This window comes from Toxotes jaculatrix, chromosome 21, assembly GCF_017976425.1.
Source record: "Toxotes jaculatrix isolate fToxJac2 chromosome 21, fToxJac2.pri, whole genome shotgun sequence".
NCBI lineage: Eukaryota > Metazoa > Chordata > Actinopteri > Toxotidae > Toxotes > Toxotes jaculatrix.
In genome coordinates, this window is record NC_054414.1 from 19,509,442 (window position 1) to 19,530,362 (window position 20,921).

General features: G+C 43.3%; 2 protein-coding genes across 5 annotated transcripts in view; both read right to left on the reverse strand.

Moving 5' to 3' along the window:
* Positions 1-13,404, reverse strand: part of baiap2b (BAR/IMD domain containing adaptor protein 2b) — a 59,541-nt gene extending 46,137 nt beyond the window's left edge. For all 3 annotated transcript variants that reach the window (XM_041029427.1, XM_041029428.1, XM_041029426.1), the window contains exon 1: positions 13,159-13,404. In XM_041029427.1, coding sequence (XP_040885361.1) covers positions 13,159-13,233 — 75 coding nt within the window. In that variant the 5' untranslated portion in view covers positions 13,234-13,404. The remainder of the gene's footprint in view (positions 1-13,158) is intronic.
* A 3,322-nt stretch (positions 13,405-16,726) lies between these two features.
* chmp6b (charged multivesicular body protein 6b) lies at positions 16,727-20,794 on the reverse strand. Of its 2 annotated transcripts, none has more exons than XM_041029533.1 (8): positions 20,597-20,794; positions 19,984-20,093; positions 19,420-19,507; positions 19,256-19,342; positions 19,098-19,163; positions 18,692-18,772; positions 18,431-18,498; positions 16,727-18,105 (listed from the first exon to the last, which is right to left on the reverse strand). In XM_041029533.1, exons 1-8 carry the CDS (start codon positions 20,657-20,659, stop codon positions 18,054-18,056), a joined length of 615 nt encoding a protein of 204 aa, XP_040885467.1. In that variant the 5' UTR covers positions 20,660-20,794; the 3' UTR covers positions 16,727-18,053. The 2 variants fall into 2 exon arrangements, with proteins under 2 accessions (XP_040885467.1, XP_040885466.1); XM_041029532.1 differs by having other exon boundaries at positions 16,727-18,103; positions 18,426-18,498.
* Positions 20,795-20,921: the final 127 nt, after the last annotated feature.

The following is a 20,921-nucleotide window of genomic DNA, read 5'->3' on the forward strand; positions in this document are numbered from 1 at the left end:
CAAGCAAACACTGCTTTGTCTCACTGTGCCTGTGTGCTTCGGTCATGTGTTTTAATTGACTCACTAATCACCCTCACCAATTAAATGCCAAAACTCGATTACAATACACTGATTGTCTTATCACGTTGCAGTGTTGGAGCAATGCTTTCCTGAATGTGCTCCATCTCCGACAAACACAGCTGAATGTTATCTGGAAGCCAAATACAAGAATAATAACAAGCTGCACGTTATCTTTCGCTTTGCTGAAACGGTCATCCAGATAAAAACAATGATAAAGATCCTGATCTCAGTCTGATTCTGTCCACAGATGATGATACGCTGTTTTTTAATCAATCCATTATGCAGCCTCAGTCTCACCGAGGCAGCATTTTTAATGTCCTGGTTCTCAGATAGGAGCAGACTAAATGCCACGATGGAGCTAATCACTGAATACTTTGAAATCTACCATGAAGCATATCACTGATCCCACAGGGAAGATAGAAATATTATTTTAAATAAGTAGATGAGGTGAGACCAACGTGGAATTAACCTTTTGAGGGAAGTGTGATAATAGATAGATAAATAAAACAGACAAAATAATAAACATTTCTAATCATTAGTTTTAGCCCTACAGTCAAACCTGAGCTGAAACATGAGGCCAGTCTCACTGCAGCCTTTCAGGTAACATGGGGGGGGGGGGGGGGCTGAAGCACGTGAACATCCACATGCCATCACACACAGACACACACGGGGACTCTAGAAGAGAACAGTCCATCTCACACTGACATGCTGTTGGTCTGGCTAGTGTCTGAAATATTTATCCTCACACGGAGAAGAAAACAAGTCACTTGATGTCTTATGAAAGGCCGGTTCGGCTGGTCGGCGAGGCAGATGTTCATCCTGGAAGCGTCTGAGTACAACAAACTGTGCGTGTTTGTGTGTGTAAGCATCACTCTGGAATATAATTCTGTTTGTGTCAGTTTAATGCTCATGTGTGTTCATCTGTGTGTGTGTGTAGTTGTTCACAGTGCACCGTGCTGGCAGGCACAACTGGCTGCCATGTAGCATCAGTTTCTGCAGGAGAGATGAGGATTTGGGCCTGTGATTGTTTTGGGGGGTTTTATTCATCTGTAGAGGCACTTTGTGAGCAACACTTGACAATTTTTTGTGAAAACAAAGCATTTAATCTGTTTTATCCTCTGAGGTTTGACAGGGTGCCACGGCAATAGGCCTTCACACCCGAACAACAAAGCATTGTTCCATCATATGGTTATTTGGCTCTGGCAAACCACCCAAATGACCAGTCCAAAAATGAACAAGCATTTTCTGATCTGCAAGCTTCACGGTTAAGCTTAGGCCATGGTTTGGCAACTAGTTAGGTATATTATACTGTTTCTGTTTTTTCAGTCCCAATTTCCAAATTCAACTGGAATTGTTAACAGTGTTAAAATTTTTATTAGGTGAGACTTCTGTAGCTGGAAGCAGAATTTGTGTGTAATAAACACACTTGGCCGAAGTTACGCTGAGAGGTAATTCACCTTTGTTTACAATTAATCTTGGTAGAGAGGTGTGATTTCCCTGTGCTTGTTTTCCCTGTGTTTCAGTTCACTCTCAGAGGATCAACACATTAGTTTTACATTACAGTCTGTGTGATATGTGGTCATTAAAGACAGCAAGCTTCCCCATAACAGCTTAAATCCAGCCATGTTTTACTTGCCACTGTAGCTGTAACAGATGGATGTTAATGTGAGGAGAGGGAGATTGAACAGGTAGCAGCAAGCCCTCAGCACCAAGGTTAATAGATCTATCAGAGTAACATGGCAACACATGGACACCATGTCCCATGACAGATGATTGATGTGGAAAAGGGCCAAAGGTTATACAAGCTATTACTAATGGAACAAGAGGAGGCATAAAATGACATAAACCAACATTTCTCTGTAGTGTTTATGACAAGCTACGGCGTATGAGGACATACTTAATAAAAATTACCGACAACATTAGGAACATTTTGTGCAACTACATTCACAGCTAGGTAGCACTCAGATCTCTTACTTCATTCAAATGAGTAAAACCACAATGGGAAAAGTGTTCCATTAAAAGTCCTGTGTACAAAATTTGATGAGTGTTCAAGTATGAACAGTTAAAGTAGAAGAACTCAAACCACATCAGGGTTAAACCCTCTAAAATCCTCTAAAGCAGAGAAAAACAGTCTAGTTTGTTATTTTCTCCTGTTTTTGATCAAGGAAACAGAATGAAAGAAAAAGAAAAACAGAGATGATGGCAATATCTGCAAATAAACCGGTAACCAGCCAAACAGAATCGGCTGGTTGGCTGGTAGAACTGTGGAATAAAAAGCACAGTATGTAGTAGTAGAAGTCTCATTAGTATAATGGGCCTACTTAAATACACCTACTATCCAGGAGTTACATCCCACACAGGTAAGTAAACTCACAGCTCGACACCTGAAAGAACAAAGGCAAAAAAAAACCAACAAAAAAACAAGCCACATTAAGAACACTGTGACCTAACTGGCTGTGCCACAATAGTGTATGGAGGGCAGTCTGTGTGTATGTATTAGTGTGTGTCTGTGTGTGTGTCAGCTGGCGGCAGGAGACGAGTGCGTGGGGTGAGTCAGAGCCTACATAAACAGCAGCAGGTTCATATCATGTTGGGGCGTAAATTACTGTAAAGCCGAGCCAACCATGTGGCACCATTAGAACCTGCTGCGCCGCTCACTGCCAAACAGATTAACCAGCAAGAAGGGACCTGGCAATCCCAGCAAGGGAGGGAGGGACAGGGACAGACTAGGTGGAGACAAGACAGACAAAAATGCAAAAATAACTGGCTTCAGGCGATGGATTAATATTTCTAATATCAGAATTTACAGTATCCAGTTGCCACTGAAAAAGAGCTGTTTCCTGATCAGTTGGTTGGAACACCTCAAACTCTGGTTTTAGAAAAGTGATTAAACTGTTGATAGCAGCAGTGGTGCACAGTTTGTTAAATGGCAGGTACCAGGAAGCACTGATTTGGTGATTTGCAAGTCAAACAACGTGCACACATCAGTAAAAACTGTGTGTAATATGGTTCTCAAGACCTTCAAAGGTCTAGTAGAGTTGTGAGTCATGCCAGAACCGGTCAGCACCGGAGGACCAGCAGAACATTAGGCACAGCTGGTCATAATGTTTTCACCCCTCAGTGTTTGTAACCAAATTATTTTTCAATCAAATGTAGTTCAATTTTAACCCAAACATCTAAATGTCTTTTGTTGTGTAACTAAATCAGCTGTCACTGGGTAACCAAGGTGACTGTGGGTAAAACTGACGATAAATCGTGAACTGAACACTGCTACACCACTCTCCTTCAGGCCCTTTCAATCAGACAGTCCCAAGATCTAAACAGTCAAATGGACTAAAGGTTTCTCCATCTCCAACATAGAAAGGATTTTTTTTGATGGTGTGCTTGGCTGGATGTAAACAACTTTACCAACAGCAAACTGTACTGCAAACTTTTTTTTATGATTCCAGACTTTTGTAGCCTCATTGCTGCAGGGCTGGAGTGTGTTGTCAAGAGGAGCTTCCATCATATCATGAGGATATTTAATAAAGGCGTGATATTGGCTTGATAAATGGGTCAGCTGTTCCTGTTCCTTCATCTCTGCCTTCACTTCTGTCTGACTAAAACAAAGGTCGCTTCCTCTGAACACAGACGATTTCACGCTCGAGTCTCAGAAAACTAAATCATGTGAAATGTGAAATTCAAACATTCACACAACAGTTGCTAAAGAAACAGTGCAATCACCACAGAGTCAACAGTTTCAGTGCTGATAACAAGTAAAGTTCACCCTTTGCTTTCCTGCTGTTTAGACATGTGTGAACTCTGGTTGGGATATGAAGGTTAACTGGAACACACACACACACACACACACACACACACACACACACACACACACACACACACACACACACACACACACACACACACACACACACACACACACACAAAAGGTCATTTACTCTAGGTGGTCGCCCTGGAAACAGGGAGGCTAGTGCAGCGCTGGGGTGTGTTTGGCTACTACTCACAAGTGAAGGTGACCCCCTGTCATCAAGTTTTATTGTGTGTGTGTGTGTGTGTGTGTGTAAGCATAACCTGCCAACACACTTCCATTTCTCACCATGTACACGTGTCAGCTGTTTCATAAACACTCATCACTCAGTTCAGAAGCAATTTGGCATCAGTGCATGACGTCTCCAATCAAAGAGAATACGTAATGTCCTGAACAAACACACATGTTCTTGTAAAGACAAAACTCTTTTAATTTTAATTGATTTTAACTACACAATTATTGTAATACGCAGAAACACTTGTCCAAATACAAGCTTATTAATAAATCTATATAGAAAGTGGATGCATCACTTCCAGTGTGAGTCTTATTCAGTGGTTATTCAGTGAAGCCAGTTCTCTGGTTAAAGCCACATTCCACACGTCCTCATGTTTTGTTCCAATGTGTGTTTTATCACAAGCGTCCACTGATAACCACAGAAGTGTTTCTGTTCACATGAACCCTGACGAAAACTTTCCAAACAGCACGAATGGGTTAGAACGGAAGCTGCTGACAGCTTCACCTCGTGTGCGTTAGTCTTTCCTTCATGAATACATCATCCAACCTGAATTACAACATGCTCTGTTTAAAGCTCAAGAAAAAAAAATCATGAAAAATCTTTCTGAACTACAAATGTTGTAATCTGAGTAAACCGGTCAGGCAAAGTGAAATCATGTGTTAGGAATTTAAATGAAAGCTCAAATGTGTCATAAAAATGCTTTGTTTCTTTCCTCTGGTGTTAAGCTGAGGTTACATGTGTCAGAGTCACATTCAGCTGTGTGTGTGTTTCACCTCACTTGCTCATTCACAGCTTATTACTGAAAGCAGCTTATTGTTGCAGATGCCTCCAGGCAGCCCCGCAGCACAGCGTGAATACAGAGGAACCTACAAACATCTCTTTCAGAGGTGAAATCATCAAACAATGGAAACTATGAAGAAAATAGTCGACTTCTGAATGCAAACTCAATATTTTTATATTTTATACTGAGATTTATTGTGCAGATTGGAGGAAACCTTGGCCTCTGACTGAAAAAGGAGCTTTTGTATGTGTCTGTCTGTATATTAAATGAACAGCAACTCTGAAAAAGTAATTTAACAGATTTCAATTAAATCTGGTCGAGCATTAGGCCATGGGCCAAGAAACAAGCGATTAGATTCTGGTGCAGTTCCATGGATCTCGTTAAGTATTTTTAAGATTGTGAAATGGGCCGTATTTATTTTTGCTATTTTCTTGCGAACTGCTGAACTTACTGGGATTAAAGGAAACATGGTTATTTTCATGACGTGTATTTTGATTCTCAACTGGAAAATTTCTCAATATTAGTCTCGGTGATAAAATAATTCGGTGATGAAATAATTCTATGGGGACATTTCAGGACAGTTTAGTCAACTGAAATGTTTTTAGTGTAAACTGAACTGAACTAAGCTGCGTTCAGGTTTTGACACATGATTTGAATCCTCAGTTTTAATACATCTGTATGTGTCTAATGGATGAGGGAGCCTGACGACATGCCTTCCTACAGGTGTACTACACAACATGTATGGAACACACAAACCTTACAGTCATGTGTGACTGCAGAACATCTCATCCTAAAACCATGAGCATTAATATGCTGTTGTTACATCCTTCAGTGGGGAGCTCAGGTCAAAACTTAACTTCCTCACCAAAATGGGAAACCAGTGTCTGTGTGGAGCTGCTCATGTCAAAACAGGAAAAGAACAAACACAACCTGCTGCCACAAAGTTGGGATTGGAACTAGACATCCATATGTCCACATACTTAAGGCCAACTATTGGAAATAAAACCATACTCAAGTCGGTCTACAGCTGAACTGGCTTTCATCTGCTGTTTTTCTAATCTCTCATATTTCATCATTGAATATTTCTAATACTGATTTATTTAAATGCAGCTCTTTAGGGCCACCGCATAAATTATTCACATAAGATTATAACCTCACTTCATCACACATTTCCACTTTTTACAATCCAAACCGTCACATTGCATACACACCCAAATATATACAGAACATGCACAGATGCATTGTGCATAACAAGCAGTGGAGAACATTACTGCCCTGAGAGACGCAGTATATATATTGTATGTGAGAGTGATAAGCTGATGTATAAACATTATGTCCATTAGTGTTTTGCTGCTGTCCCTCATTATTCCGTTTCCCAGGAAATGGACATTATTTGCTTCTGCTCAGTCAGTGTGACAATCACCGCGCTAAAGCTGCACTGCTTCAACGCCCTCAGGAGATGGAAATTCAGCGCTGTGTGTGTGCGTGCGTGCATGTGTGTGTGAGAACTCAGTCAATTTCCCTTTCAGATGAGCTCTTATCTGCGTGCAGGCGAGCACAGGCAGAGTCAGCGCCCCCTATTCCACAGATCCAGTTTCAGAAGGAGATGGGAGGGAGGGGGCACTTCCGGCACCATATATGGTACTGCTGGAATTCCCCCCCCCTCCCATGACAGGACAACCCATCTTTATTCACCTCACGTTCAGCTCACACCACAGCAAAGCTGTTGGGGTGGTGGGCGAGGTGAGAGCGAGGAGGTGGCGGGAGGGAGGAAGGAGTCTCCACCGTCGCCATGTGAGCGAAGGTGGTCGTCGTCACCGTCTCAGAGTGACGCATCTAAAGCATTTTACACAACCTGTTTTTCATTTTACACACATACATGTGAATGAACATATGTTATATGGCAAGGTGTTCATTCAAAAAAAAAAAAATCTGGCATGGTCAGGTTTTAAAAATGAAAACGACAGGGAGAGATTCATTTTGGCAAATTTCATGTGCAACGACCCAAAATACAAATATCTGCACGTGATGTACAACATGCAGGAGAGTGTGAGAGCGTGTGTGTGTGTGTTCACGAAATCTGAAAGGATGCAGCCTAATACAGCAGTGAGATGGTGGTGTAATGATGTACCAGCTTTAAAAGATCTCAGGACACCTTGTCATGCCTTCTCTTCCCTTTCTGACCTCAGAGTCTGACCACACACACTGCAGAAGAAGATTTCAGCCTTTTCTTGCCTCTCAGGCCTTTTCCCTCTTAATTTCAGTCTAATTAGAATCAGAGAAGAACAGTGGATCCATCTTGTCTCGTCACTCCACTTCCATTTACTCTGTTCTATCCTCTGTCTCCATCCCAGTAACTTTCCTTTCATCCTCTGCCAACCTCCTGCTCCCTGCCAGCCTCCACCTCTCCCCCCGGATCTCCCTCCAGCTCAGGTTAGATAACTTACTGATGTGCTAAAGGCTGACGTACTGCACACAGACAGCAGATGTCAACATGTTGTATGACAGCTATGAAAGCTGTGTCAAAGCAGAGCAGTTGTTCAAATCTAAATGATAAAGAATAGCTCCATACACTCCACACCTGCACTGAGCTGCTGCCTTCGGAATGTTCAGGGCCCACCCTGGGCTTAGAGGCTTACAATCAAACATCCAACTCGTTTGGAAAGAATGATGAGAAGACAAGCTACACAGAAATTCTGCAACATCTCGTCCCAAACCTTAAATCTATAAAGCCGGAGCAATCTTTCAACCATTAGGTGACAGGAAAAACATCAGGGTACATTTTGTTCTTTGTTGCTGTACTGCTCTTATTCCCACAGAAAACTGGCCAGACATGCCCCATAATCTGCACATATGCTTCTATCCATCGAAAAACAGCTGAACCAGTGTTGATCAGACAGCTTTTTCTGACTGTCAGCAAACTGAACAAGTCAATGAAGTGGCTGACTTCATAGCTATCTATGCATGTATTTACAGAACACAACAAAACTCAAGAAACACTGCTGCTCGAAAATGGGCCCAAAGTACGACCTCAATACAACAATCAAAAAATGAATGCACCTGTGATCGCTGCAACAAAGTTTACCACGTGTGATTTTTTTTTTTCAAGGTTGTAAAATAACTGATGAATTCCACAGATTCCTCAGCTGGGCAGCATCTAATACAACACTGCTTCACACAGTAAGGATCTGAGCAAGTAAGAAACCAGACTGTGAGATTTCGTAAAGACAGCAGAGGGTATGTGAGTATCAGGAGGACATAAACACAGCTGCAGCAGTGGTTAGGAGATCCAGGTAGAACCACTAACAGTAAGTGCAGAGGCCTGATGATGTAGCAGTACAGTTGATTTATCAAGAAAGCATTTAATTCAACGCTAATATCAAAAATAATGCTTAAAGCTGGTTAAAATACAACACTGTACCCCTTACATAACACAACCATAAACCCCACAACACTGTCAGACAGTGGCACAATGACGCTCACAAACACTGCTGCTGCCCAAAGATCAGTAACAAGGCAAAAAGCTAGAGCAAAGCCTGGAGCTTGAGGAGGCACAGAATTCTGCAGGGGACAGAAGCACAAAGCCAACGATGTAGCTCAGAACAGAGACAACAGAGGTGAAAGCAGTGTGACTAATCAGAGAGGAAAAATCACTGGTTTGAAACAATCACACTGGAGGAATCCTGCCTTAGAAGAGCATTTGGATTCAATACAGTTCTTTCCACATGAGCAGAGCCTCGAGGCTCGGTTTCCCCTCAAATGACCTCAAACATGAACAAAAGGCACAGGAGCGGCTCAGTCTGCCTGATCAGTGCCGAGGCTGCACATGACACCAGGGTTTCTTTTCATAGTATGCAAGAGAGAAGAGGAGGGCGACAACATACAGAGGGAGATTTCTGCCAAATCTCTGCCACCCTTAGCCCATCTACTGCTGCTTTCTCTTTCCCACAACAGATGCCCTGCCTCTCACCTGCAGAGCTCTGCCTCCAACAACAGCTGTCCGCTTATGAGCTGGAGAACACACAACCAACAGGTGATGGCTGATAAGACAGCATCCTGATCACAGTGGTTATCATACAAAGTATTTAATGTTTGAAAAGAAAACAGCTGGAAAACAACTACTGCTGACTGAAATTCTCCATTTTTTGTGTCGCTGTTCAAAGAAATGAAAAAGCTCTGGAGGGAGAGGAACGTGAACAGATTGTACTCGTGTGACTGTGGGGATAAAGTGTTCAGCAGCATTACTCACAGCCCCCCACACATTGGACAAAAATCCCTCCCTGGAGAACAAAGAATTTTGGCTTCACATAAGTACTACCACAGACCTGGTGTCTCGCGGAGGTTGGACTTGTAAGCATGACAATATTTACGGAGGCTCCATTCACTTCAGGACACTCCAGATAACAACAGATAACAGTCAAGCAATACAAAACCAACACAGCGTTTCTGTCATCTTATCAATATCAAATTTACTGAACGTCCTTCAGAAACGTGAAATCACTACACACAGAGAACAAGCTGAGCCTGAAGGGGAACTTCTCAAGTTACAATCAACTTTCCAAACTTTTCTCCTCACAGTGATGTTCACATACAGCTAATGTCCACTGGCAAAATGTTTCATAAGAAATGTTATCCCACCTACATTATGTTTTCCACCAATACAATAAATAAACTTTTCCATTGATTAGAGATGCAGCTAACAATTATTTCACATCTGGCTTTGGAACGTGTAACGAGGATGTGATGAGAACAAAGACCTGGACACAGATAAGGCAAAAAGGTGGCTGAACGAGTGTGTACACACAAACGCAAGCATATAAAACATAAAGAAAGCTCTGAAAACCAATCAACTGACCACGTGATGCCTGTATAATCAAACACATCAAACCAACTCCAGCCAGCCTCACCCTGACACTCGAGCTTCATTCAACAAACAGAGCTTGCGGCACTGTTGAGATTACAACGCTTGGCTGAATACACTCCTGAACAAACATACAGATGGTGTTTGTTCAGCAACCACAACAACCTGAGGAAACACAGTTTACCCACGTTGTCAGTGGGTAACAAACTCATCTCCATGCAGCATCTAAAACCTCAACGAAGCGAATCCAGAGGGATATTTGACTCCACGGTTCAATCCACACCGACGGGTGAATTCCCTTCCTAATTTGCATGTTCTGATGTGAGATTGCATATCATTACAGAGCCAGATCCAGCGCCAGCCACTCTACAGTACACTATGGGTGCTGACAAACAGGCAACACACAGACACACACAGTCGTGAGACACTGCCCACACACACACACACACTCGCATCCGCCAATGTGAGTCATCCAAAAATTACATTCAGCATCTCTTGTTTCAGCAGCAGGGCAGAGGGGTTAAGGCTTTGGTCCTCTGCTGTTGAGTTGGAGTTATTTTATTCTGGCGGCTAATAATCTAACAAACAAAGAAAACAAACAACACACGGAGGAGCTGGAAAACCAAATCACTGTTCATCCACAGAAGGGTCATCATGTTCTGTCCGCACAGTTCGAGCAGAAACACATGGGAATAATTCACCACATTCTTTTAGCAATCATCCGCTCATAACAGTTGACCTGTCGTAGGCTGCTGAGGAAAATTATTCAAAATGCAAAACTTCTACTGAAAAACCTTCATGTTTTATCTGTGGGTTAAAAAATCCAGAACCTGTCAAAACGTCCAGATGAACTTTCTCTGAATCCACCATCACGAGGCCATTTAGAATAATTAATGTTCTGACTCACAACCAATTAACTCTGAGACATAAAACATTTTTCTTTGGGATTCTTTGGTTCAAGATGAATATTTCAGTATATTAGCTACAGAATTTCTGCCTGACAGAATTTCATTTGGTGAATCTGGTAAACTGCCATAATGACACATTCATGACAGGATTCAGGGATAAAGGTATCCAAAACATCTGTGCAGACTCAGCCAATCAGCATGGCTGTCTAGCAAAATGCTCATTCTGATGGACATTTGGATCTACAGTCAATGTAGATGAGAAATCATTTTGGGGTGGGGGGTGGGGGGTGGGGGGGGCAGTGATCTCTGAAACCTTTCTCCATGACCCTTCACTGTGATATTGTGTTCTGTGACTGATGTTCCTGAACACCATCTTGGTGCTGCCTGATTTAATCACTGACATTTTCCATCTCTACCTTCTCTCCTCAGTGGAGAAACAGACCTGAGTGTTATCTAATGGGAGCTGGCACCTCTGGGCCTCTTCATCTTCCACATCTTTAATGAATTAATAAAGACCTGTTAGTTTCTCTAAACACAGTGCCTCACAAAGCTCAGCACCCTCATTGGATCAGTTCAGAAACTCCCCAGGCATACAGCGCTGCAGCACCCATTGCCACACCAACGAGCATAAGTCTCCTACAATCAGCACCCAGCAGCGGGTCAAACTGGCAGCAGCGCTCTGCTTCTCCTCACTCCTGCTGACTCCATAATGATGTGGCCTGCTGATGACAGGAAGAAACCCCACTGCTGCATTTCTGCATGATGGCATTTTCATACTCTACCCTCTGGCCAAGTCTGGCACCTTCTCTTCCCTTTGCATCTTCCCTCTTAACAGGGATTTTAATCGAAGCTGCAACTAATGGTCATGTGTTCTTTTATTGATTAACCAGTCATCTATTTTCTCAAATAATCACTCAGTTTGGAAAATGTCAGAAAATAGTGGAAAAAAAAAAAGCTCATCACACGTTCTCAGAGAAGCTGGAACGAGTGTTCAGGTATGATAACTAACAAACTAACAAAGCTGCCTCGATATCTGCCGTTAGCATTAGTGTTGTCCATCTTCCTTTCCTCCTTCACCTCCCTCCACCTCCTCCTCTGCGTGGTTTTCTCTACAGTTACTAACAGTCTAAAGAAACCTCCCACAGGTCACAGCATCAGGCACCTACTCACAGGGAACCATGAACTCTCACTGACCTGACCTCAAACACATCCTTGGCTCAGTGAGCACACATGCCCTTCTCCTCCTGCATCGACCAGCAGCTCTCCCGTATGAAGAAGCTCTCAGGCACTCTGGCTCTCTCCAGGCGTTTTTGCAGAGGCGTGTGGAACAGTGACAGCTTTTCTCAAAGAAAGGAAAACCCTTGTCGTGCTACCGTTGCTGAAATCTGCCTCAGAGAGCTGCCCTGAGTGCAGTGTAACTGAGGAGTAACACCTCTCCACCACTGAAGAGGAGCTTTGTTGTGGAAATAACAATGGAGGACCTGAGCGTTTGTCACCCTTTGCCTCTCAGGTTTCAGCGAGCGCAGGGTGGTCCATTCAGTCAGCGCCCAGATTTCCCAAGAATATCTCTGACATTTAGGAAGGGCTGTCTTTCTTTTCTCCTCCTTAGAGAAAAGCTGCCTCTGAACTTGAACTTGCCCTACAATCACAGATAAATATTCCAGTTTTGTTTTTGGCCAGTTTGAGTCCAAAGACCTATAGAAATATACATGAAGTAAGTGCCCACTACAGAGACCCCCACTGAAGACTGCTGGGTCCAGCGAGGACAAATCTTCAGATGTAAAATCTACATAAATTATTAAATGATGGACATTGACTGGAGCGGATAATGTCTGATGATGCCTGGTTCAGATACTTCCAGCGGGATTCCCCTGTGGTGGAGACAGCTGCTTCTCTGCAGTGTGTCCAACTTAAAGTGAACCTGGGACAGTTTGGAGGTTTGACTGAACAATTAACCAGGGACAGAGAGAAAGCTGGAGCCTTCAAAGATGCATCCACCTGCTGAAAGGATCTATTAGTCCACACACAGACAATTAATCGATTAAAGCTCGGTTAACTGCCCGCGTGTGCTACCTCCTCACTTATTTTGGCTCTGATCAGGCATTTTACAGACAAAATAATAAAGTGATTCACCTTTAATGAAAATAATCATCCGCCTCAGTCTCTATGAGCCGCTTCACCACCGAGCAGCCTCAGACTGATCGAAGTTTAACCGCATCGTTTTGAGGAAAAAGGCGAATAAACGCGTCCTTGGTTTCTCTTGGTGACTAAAGATCTTTTCTTCATCCTTAAATCACTTCACATAAAGGTGAAGACAGTTATGTAACCAAAGTGAAAGGACACAGGCTACGACACCAGTGAGGTCAACTGAGTCAAAGTTATCCGCTGTCTGTCCTCTGCCACCGTCCCTTAATCAGCCCTCCACCCGTGCAGCAGGTGTCCCTCCACGGTAGGAGGACGCGCGGTGACCGGCGCCGAAACAAACTACCAAACAATCCGTCTTACCTTGTACACATTCTCCGTTATACGGTGCACCTCGTCGGTCCGGGACATCCTTGTTGGAGCGTCAGTCAGAACCATAGACTAAGATTTCCTTTGGATGGGGTTGAGATGATTTTCCCAAATGTGGAGGGAGAAATGAAGAAGCTGTTCGCGGGGAAACGCGGCTCCTTTCTGCCGATGACTGACAGAGATGAACTCGTCTGTTCGCGGGATCCCTGCTTTTATAGGAAAGTCCTCCGCTGCACCCACACCGGCTCCCCCGCAGCCAGTCAGTCAGTCGGCGCCTCTCGGTTGGAGCGCAGAGGCGGACTCACTGGAAGAGGGGCGGTGCTGCCTTCAAGGACGGCGGGAAATTAAGCCTGCAATGAGATCCTGTTGAAAGGATTGCACACGTTCTGTTATCATTAAAACGTTTTGTACAATGAACAGAGCGAACAGAAAAAGCAAAAAGTGTTTAGCTTTAGACTGGAAAACATTCTTCATGAAGGCCAGAGGAGTTCAGTTATTTTCTGCTGAAATAACCAGATTCACCTGCTGAAGCCACACAGGGCAAAAACAAACTGCCGGGCCCCCATGAACCCTCCAGCCCCCACACTGTCTTCATGTTAGGATAGCACCGGGCTCCAGTAATACTGCGTGGAAATGGAAATAAACACACTTTAATTTGGCATTTTTTAAACATATAAGCAAAATGTTAATAATGAAGACAGTGAACGTTGGCTTTGACACAGAACATCCTCAAAGAAAAGGCCTCCAGATGAGATTATAGAGCAGGATCTGGCTTTAGTTCCCCATCATGTCAGATGATGTTGTGCATATTTCCACACAAACTTTTAATGGCACAACGCAGCTGATAAAAGGAGTGGCGGCTGGCAGGTGCCTGCTTGTCCTGGTTGATAATCCAGCCATGGTCACTGAGAGCCAGGTGCTCTTTCCAACCCATTACCTCAGCAGCTGATTCCAGATGAGCTCTTTACTCAAGTGAGCGTTAATTAGTCAGTGCAGCCTTTGGTTAAAGTGAAAACCTGTATGCTGCTCTGTTGACTCTCCCTGGAACGTAGTTAAACACCTGTGATGTAGGGAAATGCACTGATACAGTCCACTGCCTTTACACGAGCAACCCTAACTCTTTTAACTGAACATTTTACAGGCTGTGTTTAAGTAATAATGAAAAACACATCTCCTGCACACAGAATGTGAGACAGTGAAAAGGATTTACATTTTTTAAATTCAGGTTATGCTCTCAGATGTGCCCCGGTTACATATTCATGTTTGAGGACAGAGCATTTTTTGACATTTCGCCAGGGAAGAAAATCTGACAAGTCTCAGAGACCTGGAGTCAGGTGCATGGGACTCATCATCATATCGTATTATTATTATCAGTTAATCCTAATTAAACCAAACCTAAAGCACAGGAAACTGTGACACTGGGATCTCGGCGATTTACAGTGACTCCGTGAACGCAGCATAGCATTTAAACAGACCACGCCTGCTCCGCTGTGTCACACGCTGCCCACGCCGCCTCTGCTACAACCATTCAGAAGACCTGAGTCCAGGAACTGAACACTGAACAGTCTCTACCCATGGAGTCATTATTATTCCATATATATAACAGTATGTACGTTTCCTTCTGATCTAAAGCCGGCGGCTGAGAAATCCACCTGCAGTTCAAAATGTCATAAACCCAGAGATAAGAGTTTATCTGCTGTGTTTTGATTTGTTTACCCTGCTCTATATTAGTGTGGCTCCTCTGCTTTCGGCTGAGTGGGCTCTGGTTGGGATGAGTAGGATGGAGCCACATTTTCTTGGATTTCAAAGCCCTGTTTGGTGGGCTGGGGGATCCCACACATTTTAGCACATCACGATCTGAAGGCCTTTGAATGGGGATTTATGAAAAAGAGCCAAAGCAGAAGATAACAGTGTGAAAGAGGACAGTCACGCCTTTTTTATTCAGCAACACATTTTTAGTGAGATAAAACAGATATTTCGGGGCTGCTGGATTTCATGATAATAAAGTGGAACCTCAGCTCTCCAACACAACAGACTGATTTTGTTTTGACTGTCACATCTGATTAAAGCAGATCCCGAGGAGACCACACTGCAGACGGTCAGTGAAAATCAATCAGGCATGTTTGGTCTCTGCCAGAGCAAACAGCAACTTTCCCACTGTCAGAGACTCTATCGACTTACTCCTCTGCGAGAATTCAATCCCTACAATTAGTTTCCATAAATGAATGCAGACTTCCTTGCTGTTTGCTGACCACCACTCCATCCTCTGTAATTATACACAAGTTTAGATAATGATTGTTAATTGTGGCTCAAGTAATAAGCAGAGCTGTCGACTTCAGACTCAACTTAAAGTCACAAACTGTAATTGACAGCTTGAGACTTTAACTCTCAAGTGTTGACCTGGTAAAATCCAGCAACAGCCGCACATCTTGGGTATTTAATTATTTCCATGTAACACGGGTCCCCAGCTGGACATCGCAAGATCCGGTACCATAACGCCGAGGCCACCAGGGTCCCTGACCTCACACCTGAAAACCATCCGAATCAGTCACAGATGCAAAGACCAGCAGGTCATTCATTCATTCATTCAAGAATCGTCCTTGACATGAACTTGTCTAAAATAGTATGAGACTTGGACCTGCCCATGAAGACTTCAAAAAGTTCTGCCTGTGTGCATATTTAGCACACAGTGGAGGTGTAGTGAGGTAGGCAAGACTGAGGTGGGCAGGACACACACACACACACACACACACCTACATACCTTAAGCATCCATTCAGCAGCGTTTGATCTCCCCTTCATGTCCATCCCACTCACCATCGTCCTCTCAGGCTTTTTCTCCGCGCCTCAGATCCACCTCCGTGATTCATCAGCCCGGCGCTCTGACATGCAGGTTCCTCTCTGTGCGTCGCCCACTCCCACACAGCACCGATGGGCTTGTAGTGCTCAGTCAGCCGCAGAACGGAGCCAGTCCATTCAAAAAGAGCACGTCCCTGTGAAGTGGATTTCAGTAACTCGACAAAGACAATTCAGGTTATTTCAGGCTCGCAAAAGGCCTGAAAACGATGGAACGTCGACACACTTCAGAGCTATAAACTGAAACACACGGTGTCGTCCTTTTATTTTGTAAAGGTGAAGCTGAATAGGTTTTAGTTCTCAGCCTTTATAACAGCAGTGAAGAACAAGGTTTCTAAATTTAACCCCCTGAAGCCTTTATGTCTAAATTAAACCTAGCTTTCATAAATGGCCAAAAGTGTCTGGACACTCATTACACCCGATTCGTCCACCAGATGCTGAACCTGCTGCGGGGATTTGCTCCCATTCAGACACGAGAGCATCGGTGATGATGAGGTCTGATCCACAGTCAGTGTTTCAGGTCATTTCACAGGTGCAGCGTGTGGCTGAAGTCAGGGATCTGAGCAGACCAGTCAGGCTCCTCCACATCAAACTGGGGAGGAACCAGTTTGTGTGCGGGGTCATGTTGAAATAGGAAACTCAAATCAACGGCTCTCGGCGGTCTGTCCCCTGCTGCCACCTTGTGTTCAAATGAGACAACAGAGGATATGACAATAAAAAAAAACAGACAATTTTATTGTAAAAAGAATGAACAGAGGTTCGAGTCCCAAACCAATTTCAAGACGATGAGTTTGATGTGGTTGTGATGAAGTGACGTCCACAGCCTGACAGTATTAGTCAGCAGTGTTTTCTGTCTGCGAGATGAGCTGATTTACAGATTAGTTAGATGGATCATGAATGTAGGCCATCGCTCTCACTGCAGTTCAACACAGACCAATATAAGTGAATCTGAGCACGATATGCACAGTAAAATAATTACAGGCCGCTGCGCTGATAATACTCGGTGGGTAAAGATTCAGGTTGTGTCAAGTTATTACCTTGAAGAGATTAACAGCTGTTGTCTGGGACTCAGAGGTAAGCCCACAGGCGATATGATTAGCCCTTTCTCCACTGACACTGAACTAATCCACACAAGGGGAGCACAAAATGAAATCAGTCAAACTGCTTGAAAAGGGTCAGACTGAGGGAATATTCTCTGAAACGGATGCTTATGCATTTTCATATTAGACATTAGAAAACGCTGCAGTGTGAGTCAGTTTACTGACACAGTGTCAGACTTCACAGGGCAAAGCTCCCGCCTTAAAGGGTCAGTTCACCTAGTTCTGCCTGCTAACGTGGATGGTTTTGGTTTTATTCTAAAATCCAATTAAAATCACATCTAGATTTGATTTAATTTAAAAAGGAGAAAAAGACTTTGGGGAACTTTGTCTTTGCAGATGGAGAACTAACATTATCCTGGCAAGTTAATGCAAAGGTGCAAAATCATCAGATCAGATTTGACTGTTCTCACAGTGTTTCTGTGGATTATTCAGAGATGTTGCTGCTCTGTTTTTTTAAATCTCATATTTAAGTTTCAGAGTGTCACAAATGAAACTCTCTTTTTTCGATTATACTAAAGGTTGTAAACCAAACCCATGAGAAAAGATATAGACAGAGAGATACTTTGATGAATTACAGTGAGTAATATGTACATGCATTTAAGTTAAGTCAGTGTATGTAAAATGATTTCGTGGTGAGCACAGAGAAAGAAGCAAAGGTTAGGCACAGTTATCTAATCTCACAGGTCTTCATGGTTCAAAGCAGCATTTCTCCAGGCGGCTGCACTGAACCAGCCCCGACTGCCTTCATGTGTCCGTCTGCAGCAGACGAGGACGAACTGTGACTGGATGATATGGAGGAAGCTCAGTGTCTGAAAGCAGCTGCTGTCACTGCACCGCAGACCTCGGACGGACAGAGGCCTCCGCCAAAATGTTTGTGTGGTTGTTGGTTCATGTCGAAGTGTTGCAGAGCAGCAGCTCGTACGTCAGTCACGTTCTTATGCAGCGAGCAGCTCTCGCTCTGGTTTCTTTCGGGGACGTTCCCTCTCTGAGACAAAAACAGATTCAGTCTTACTAAAGGCAGCAGGACGGAGAAACAACTGGGAACTCACTAAGAAACTAGTGATGCACCACTCGGACGTTCTCTCTCCCAAACTCCTTATGTTAATGTGAGACTGTAACTATAAACTACCAGGATCAATAAAAACAAAAGTGTTTAAGGCTGACGTTTCCTATACAAATGGCCATGACAGCACCCACACACACACACACACACACACAGATCATAAAACAGGAATAAGATCAGAACAACACAAGGAAGCTGTTTGTCACAACCAAGGTCAGAGGTGAACTGAAGGCTGAGAACAAACCTGGCTTCTTCTCTGTGGCCTCCGGGACGTCAGGCAGTTTGTCTGAAGGAACCTCAGGCAGCTCGACGTCTCCCTGAAGAACAGTTTGGAAACAGATCAGATGTGAAGAGACTGAAGAGCAGAGAACTGCTCTGGATCCTCTGAGCCTCTGATGTCAGGTTAGTTTCAGTTTCAAATACAGATATGGTTTAATAAATCGGAGTTTTACAGTCAAACCTCAAACACTGAAGTTTAAACACACACACAGTGACACTGATGAGACTGACCTGAGTTATGGCCTCCAGCTCAGCCAGCACAGCATCTTCATCTTCTTGTGTTAGAGAACCAGCCAGCATCTCGTCTATTTGCTGCAGAAAAACAAAAAGATCTGAGTTAACAACAAAAAGCTACGACCTCATCTCTCCTGACACGTGTGTGTATGTTTTAAAGAAAGATTCAATCCCAGAGACTTTTATTTATCTGCAGCATGAAATTCATTTGTCAACACTTTCGAAACTTCCAAATTATGACCTGAAATTTTATTTCCCGAAGGCTGAGCATCATCATTCGTTTTCTTTTAAATTATTATTATGTTATTATCACTTTCTCTGTATCTGAACATCATCTAAATAAACCCAAAGTAAAAAAAAAAACAAAACAACCCGTAAAGCTCGTGTTAATGAGGGGACTTACCCTTTGGTACTCAACGGCGTCTTGGGTTTCATCCATGATCCTTTCTACTTCTTCAATCGACATCACCTAAAGTGAGAAACACAGTTCAGCAGAGCCCGTCGATGACCAGCGACACAGATTCACTGAGAGACTCCTGTGACCTTTGACCTGTCACCTACCTCATGCATCTTTTTCAGACATTCATTTCCAACCTTCAGCCCATCGATAACTTTCCTTTCAATCTGGGCAAACTCCAGGTCTTGAACCTGAAATAAGCAGCAAAGCGAGTTACTTTTAGTTTCCCTTCAGACCTGTTGTACACGCCGTGACTCAGATCACTCACCATGCGCTCCAGGTTGCTTATCTGGTTCTCTGTCTTATCTAGAAGTTGGTCCTGGTAGCGCTTCTTTTTCAGTAGGAGCAGAGCTTTTCTGTTTGAATCCAAAACACAGTAAAATCAGAATCTTAAAGCTTAAAGCTTATTCACAATGAAAATGGGACAAGGAACAGAAAAGTACAATATGTGACCTGATTAATACCAAATGATAAAATCTAATAACTATGCTATATTTTAGTTTTATGACATATATCATATGTTTTATGAGTTTTATGAAATTGAACAAAATCAAATCATTGTTTCAAAAGCTGCTAAGAGAAAAAAGACACAGATCACCTTGTGGGTGTTTATAAGCAGTTTCTAATCTGAATAATTGAATTAAATGTTCTCAAGATTTCCTTCCCCAGACAGTGTTGGTCTACTGCGGGAAACAGCTGTGAAGTTAATCTGGCTGAAAGGAAACAACCTTCACTTTAACAATAACATGATTTTTCATTGGTGAACCTGTCCTCTGTCTTCCTGTCTTCACTTCTCTGTAACGTTGGATCAAAGGACAGATTCTACACTCACTCTTTTTTTCCATCTTTCAGCAGCTGTTTGGCTAAAAGTCTCTCCTTCTCCAGCTGCAGGCTGATCTTCTTCTGATACTGTCTCAGTTTATCTCTTTGCTGTTTCAGTTGCTGCACAGAGGAAACAGAGTCATGAGAAGACAAATTAATTCATCAACATAACACAGCAGCTTCTTTCTCTGATCTACAACGACCTCTGTCCTTAAGGTGTACCAAACCACAGCAACTAAAACCTAAGTATCTGCTTTCAAACATCAATCCTAAGACAATTGACTGAAACAGCAGCGCCGGACACACGTTGAGTTCCTCTGATTTCATCGGCCTACAAACGGCTAAACGCCACTTCTGTTACAGTAGTTAACTGTTAAAATGAGTTTGCTCCGTCTCTGAACCGCACGTTAGAGACGTCTTCAGTAAGACTCAAGCCGAATTGAAGTAAAGATCATAGAAAGTGCTACACTGCTGAATATATGTTGATCAACCTGGATCTGTACGATTATTAGTACGCAACATTTTTAAAATACCACATTTCTCAAAGTAGATTAGCATGACTTACTCATGTTTACGCGACAGGACGTTCAGTGCAGCTAACGTTAGCTAGCTGTGACTCTTACCAAAATCGCTTTGTCTTGTTCTGTCACTCGGGTCTGTTTCTTTTTTCCGAAAAGATTTCCCATTCTGACACAGCATCCCAGCTACAACCTGCAACCAGGAGAGAACCCGGGAACTACGACGCGGTTTTCAAATGTTTTTCTAACTTCTAACAGGAACACTACTGTAGCTTCTCCTCCATTATTTGTGTAGTCATCTGTGTCCACACCCACATCAGGAAGGACGGAAGCCGGGCAGGTTCAAAGACCGGAGCAAGAAGTACTGCCCCCCTGTGGCCACAAGATATACTGCAACACCACGTTTGTCAAGTTGGCGTCAATGAGACGA

Coding starts and splice junctions, on each gene's coding strand:
- chmp6b (XM_041029532.1), bottom strand. CDS start 20,659: ATGGGAAATCTTTTCGGAAAAAAGAAACAGACCCGAGTGACAGAACAA. Junction 18,499..18,691: donor AGCTGGAGGCCATAACTCAG/GTCAGTCTCATC, acceptor ACTGTTCTTCAG/GGAGACGTCGAGCTGCCTGA. Junction 18,104..18,425: donor GGCCACAGAGAAGAAGCCAG/GTTTGTTCTCAG, acceptor TTTTTGTCTCAG/AGAGGGAACGTCCCCGAAAG.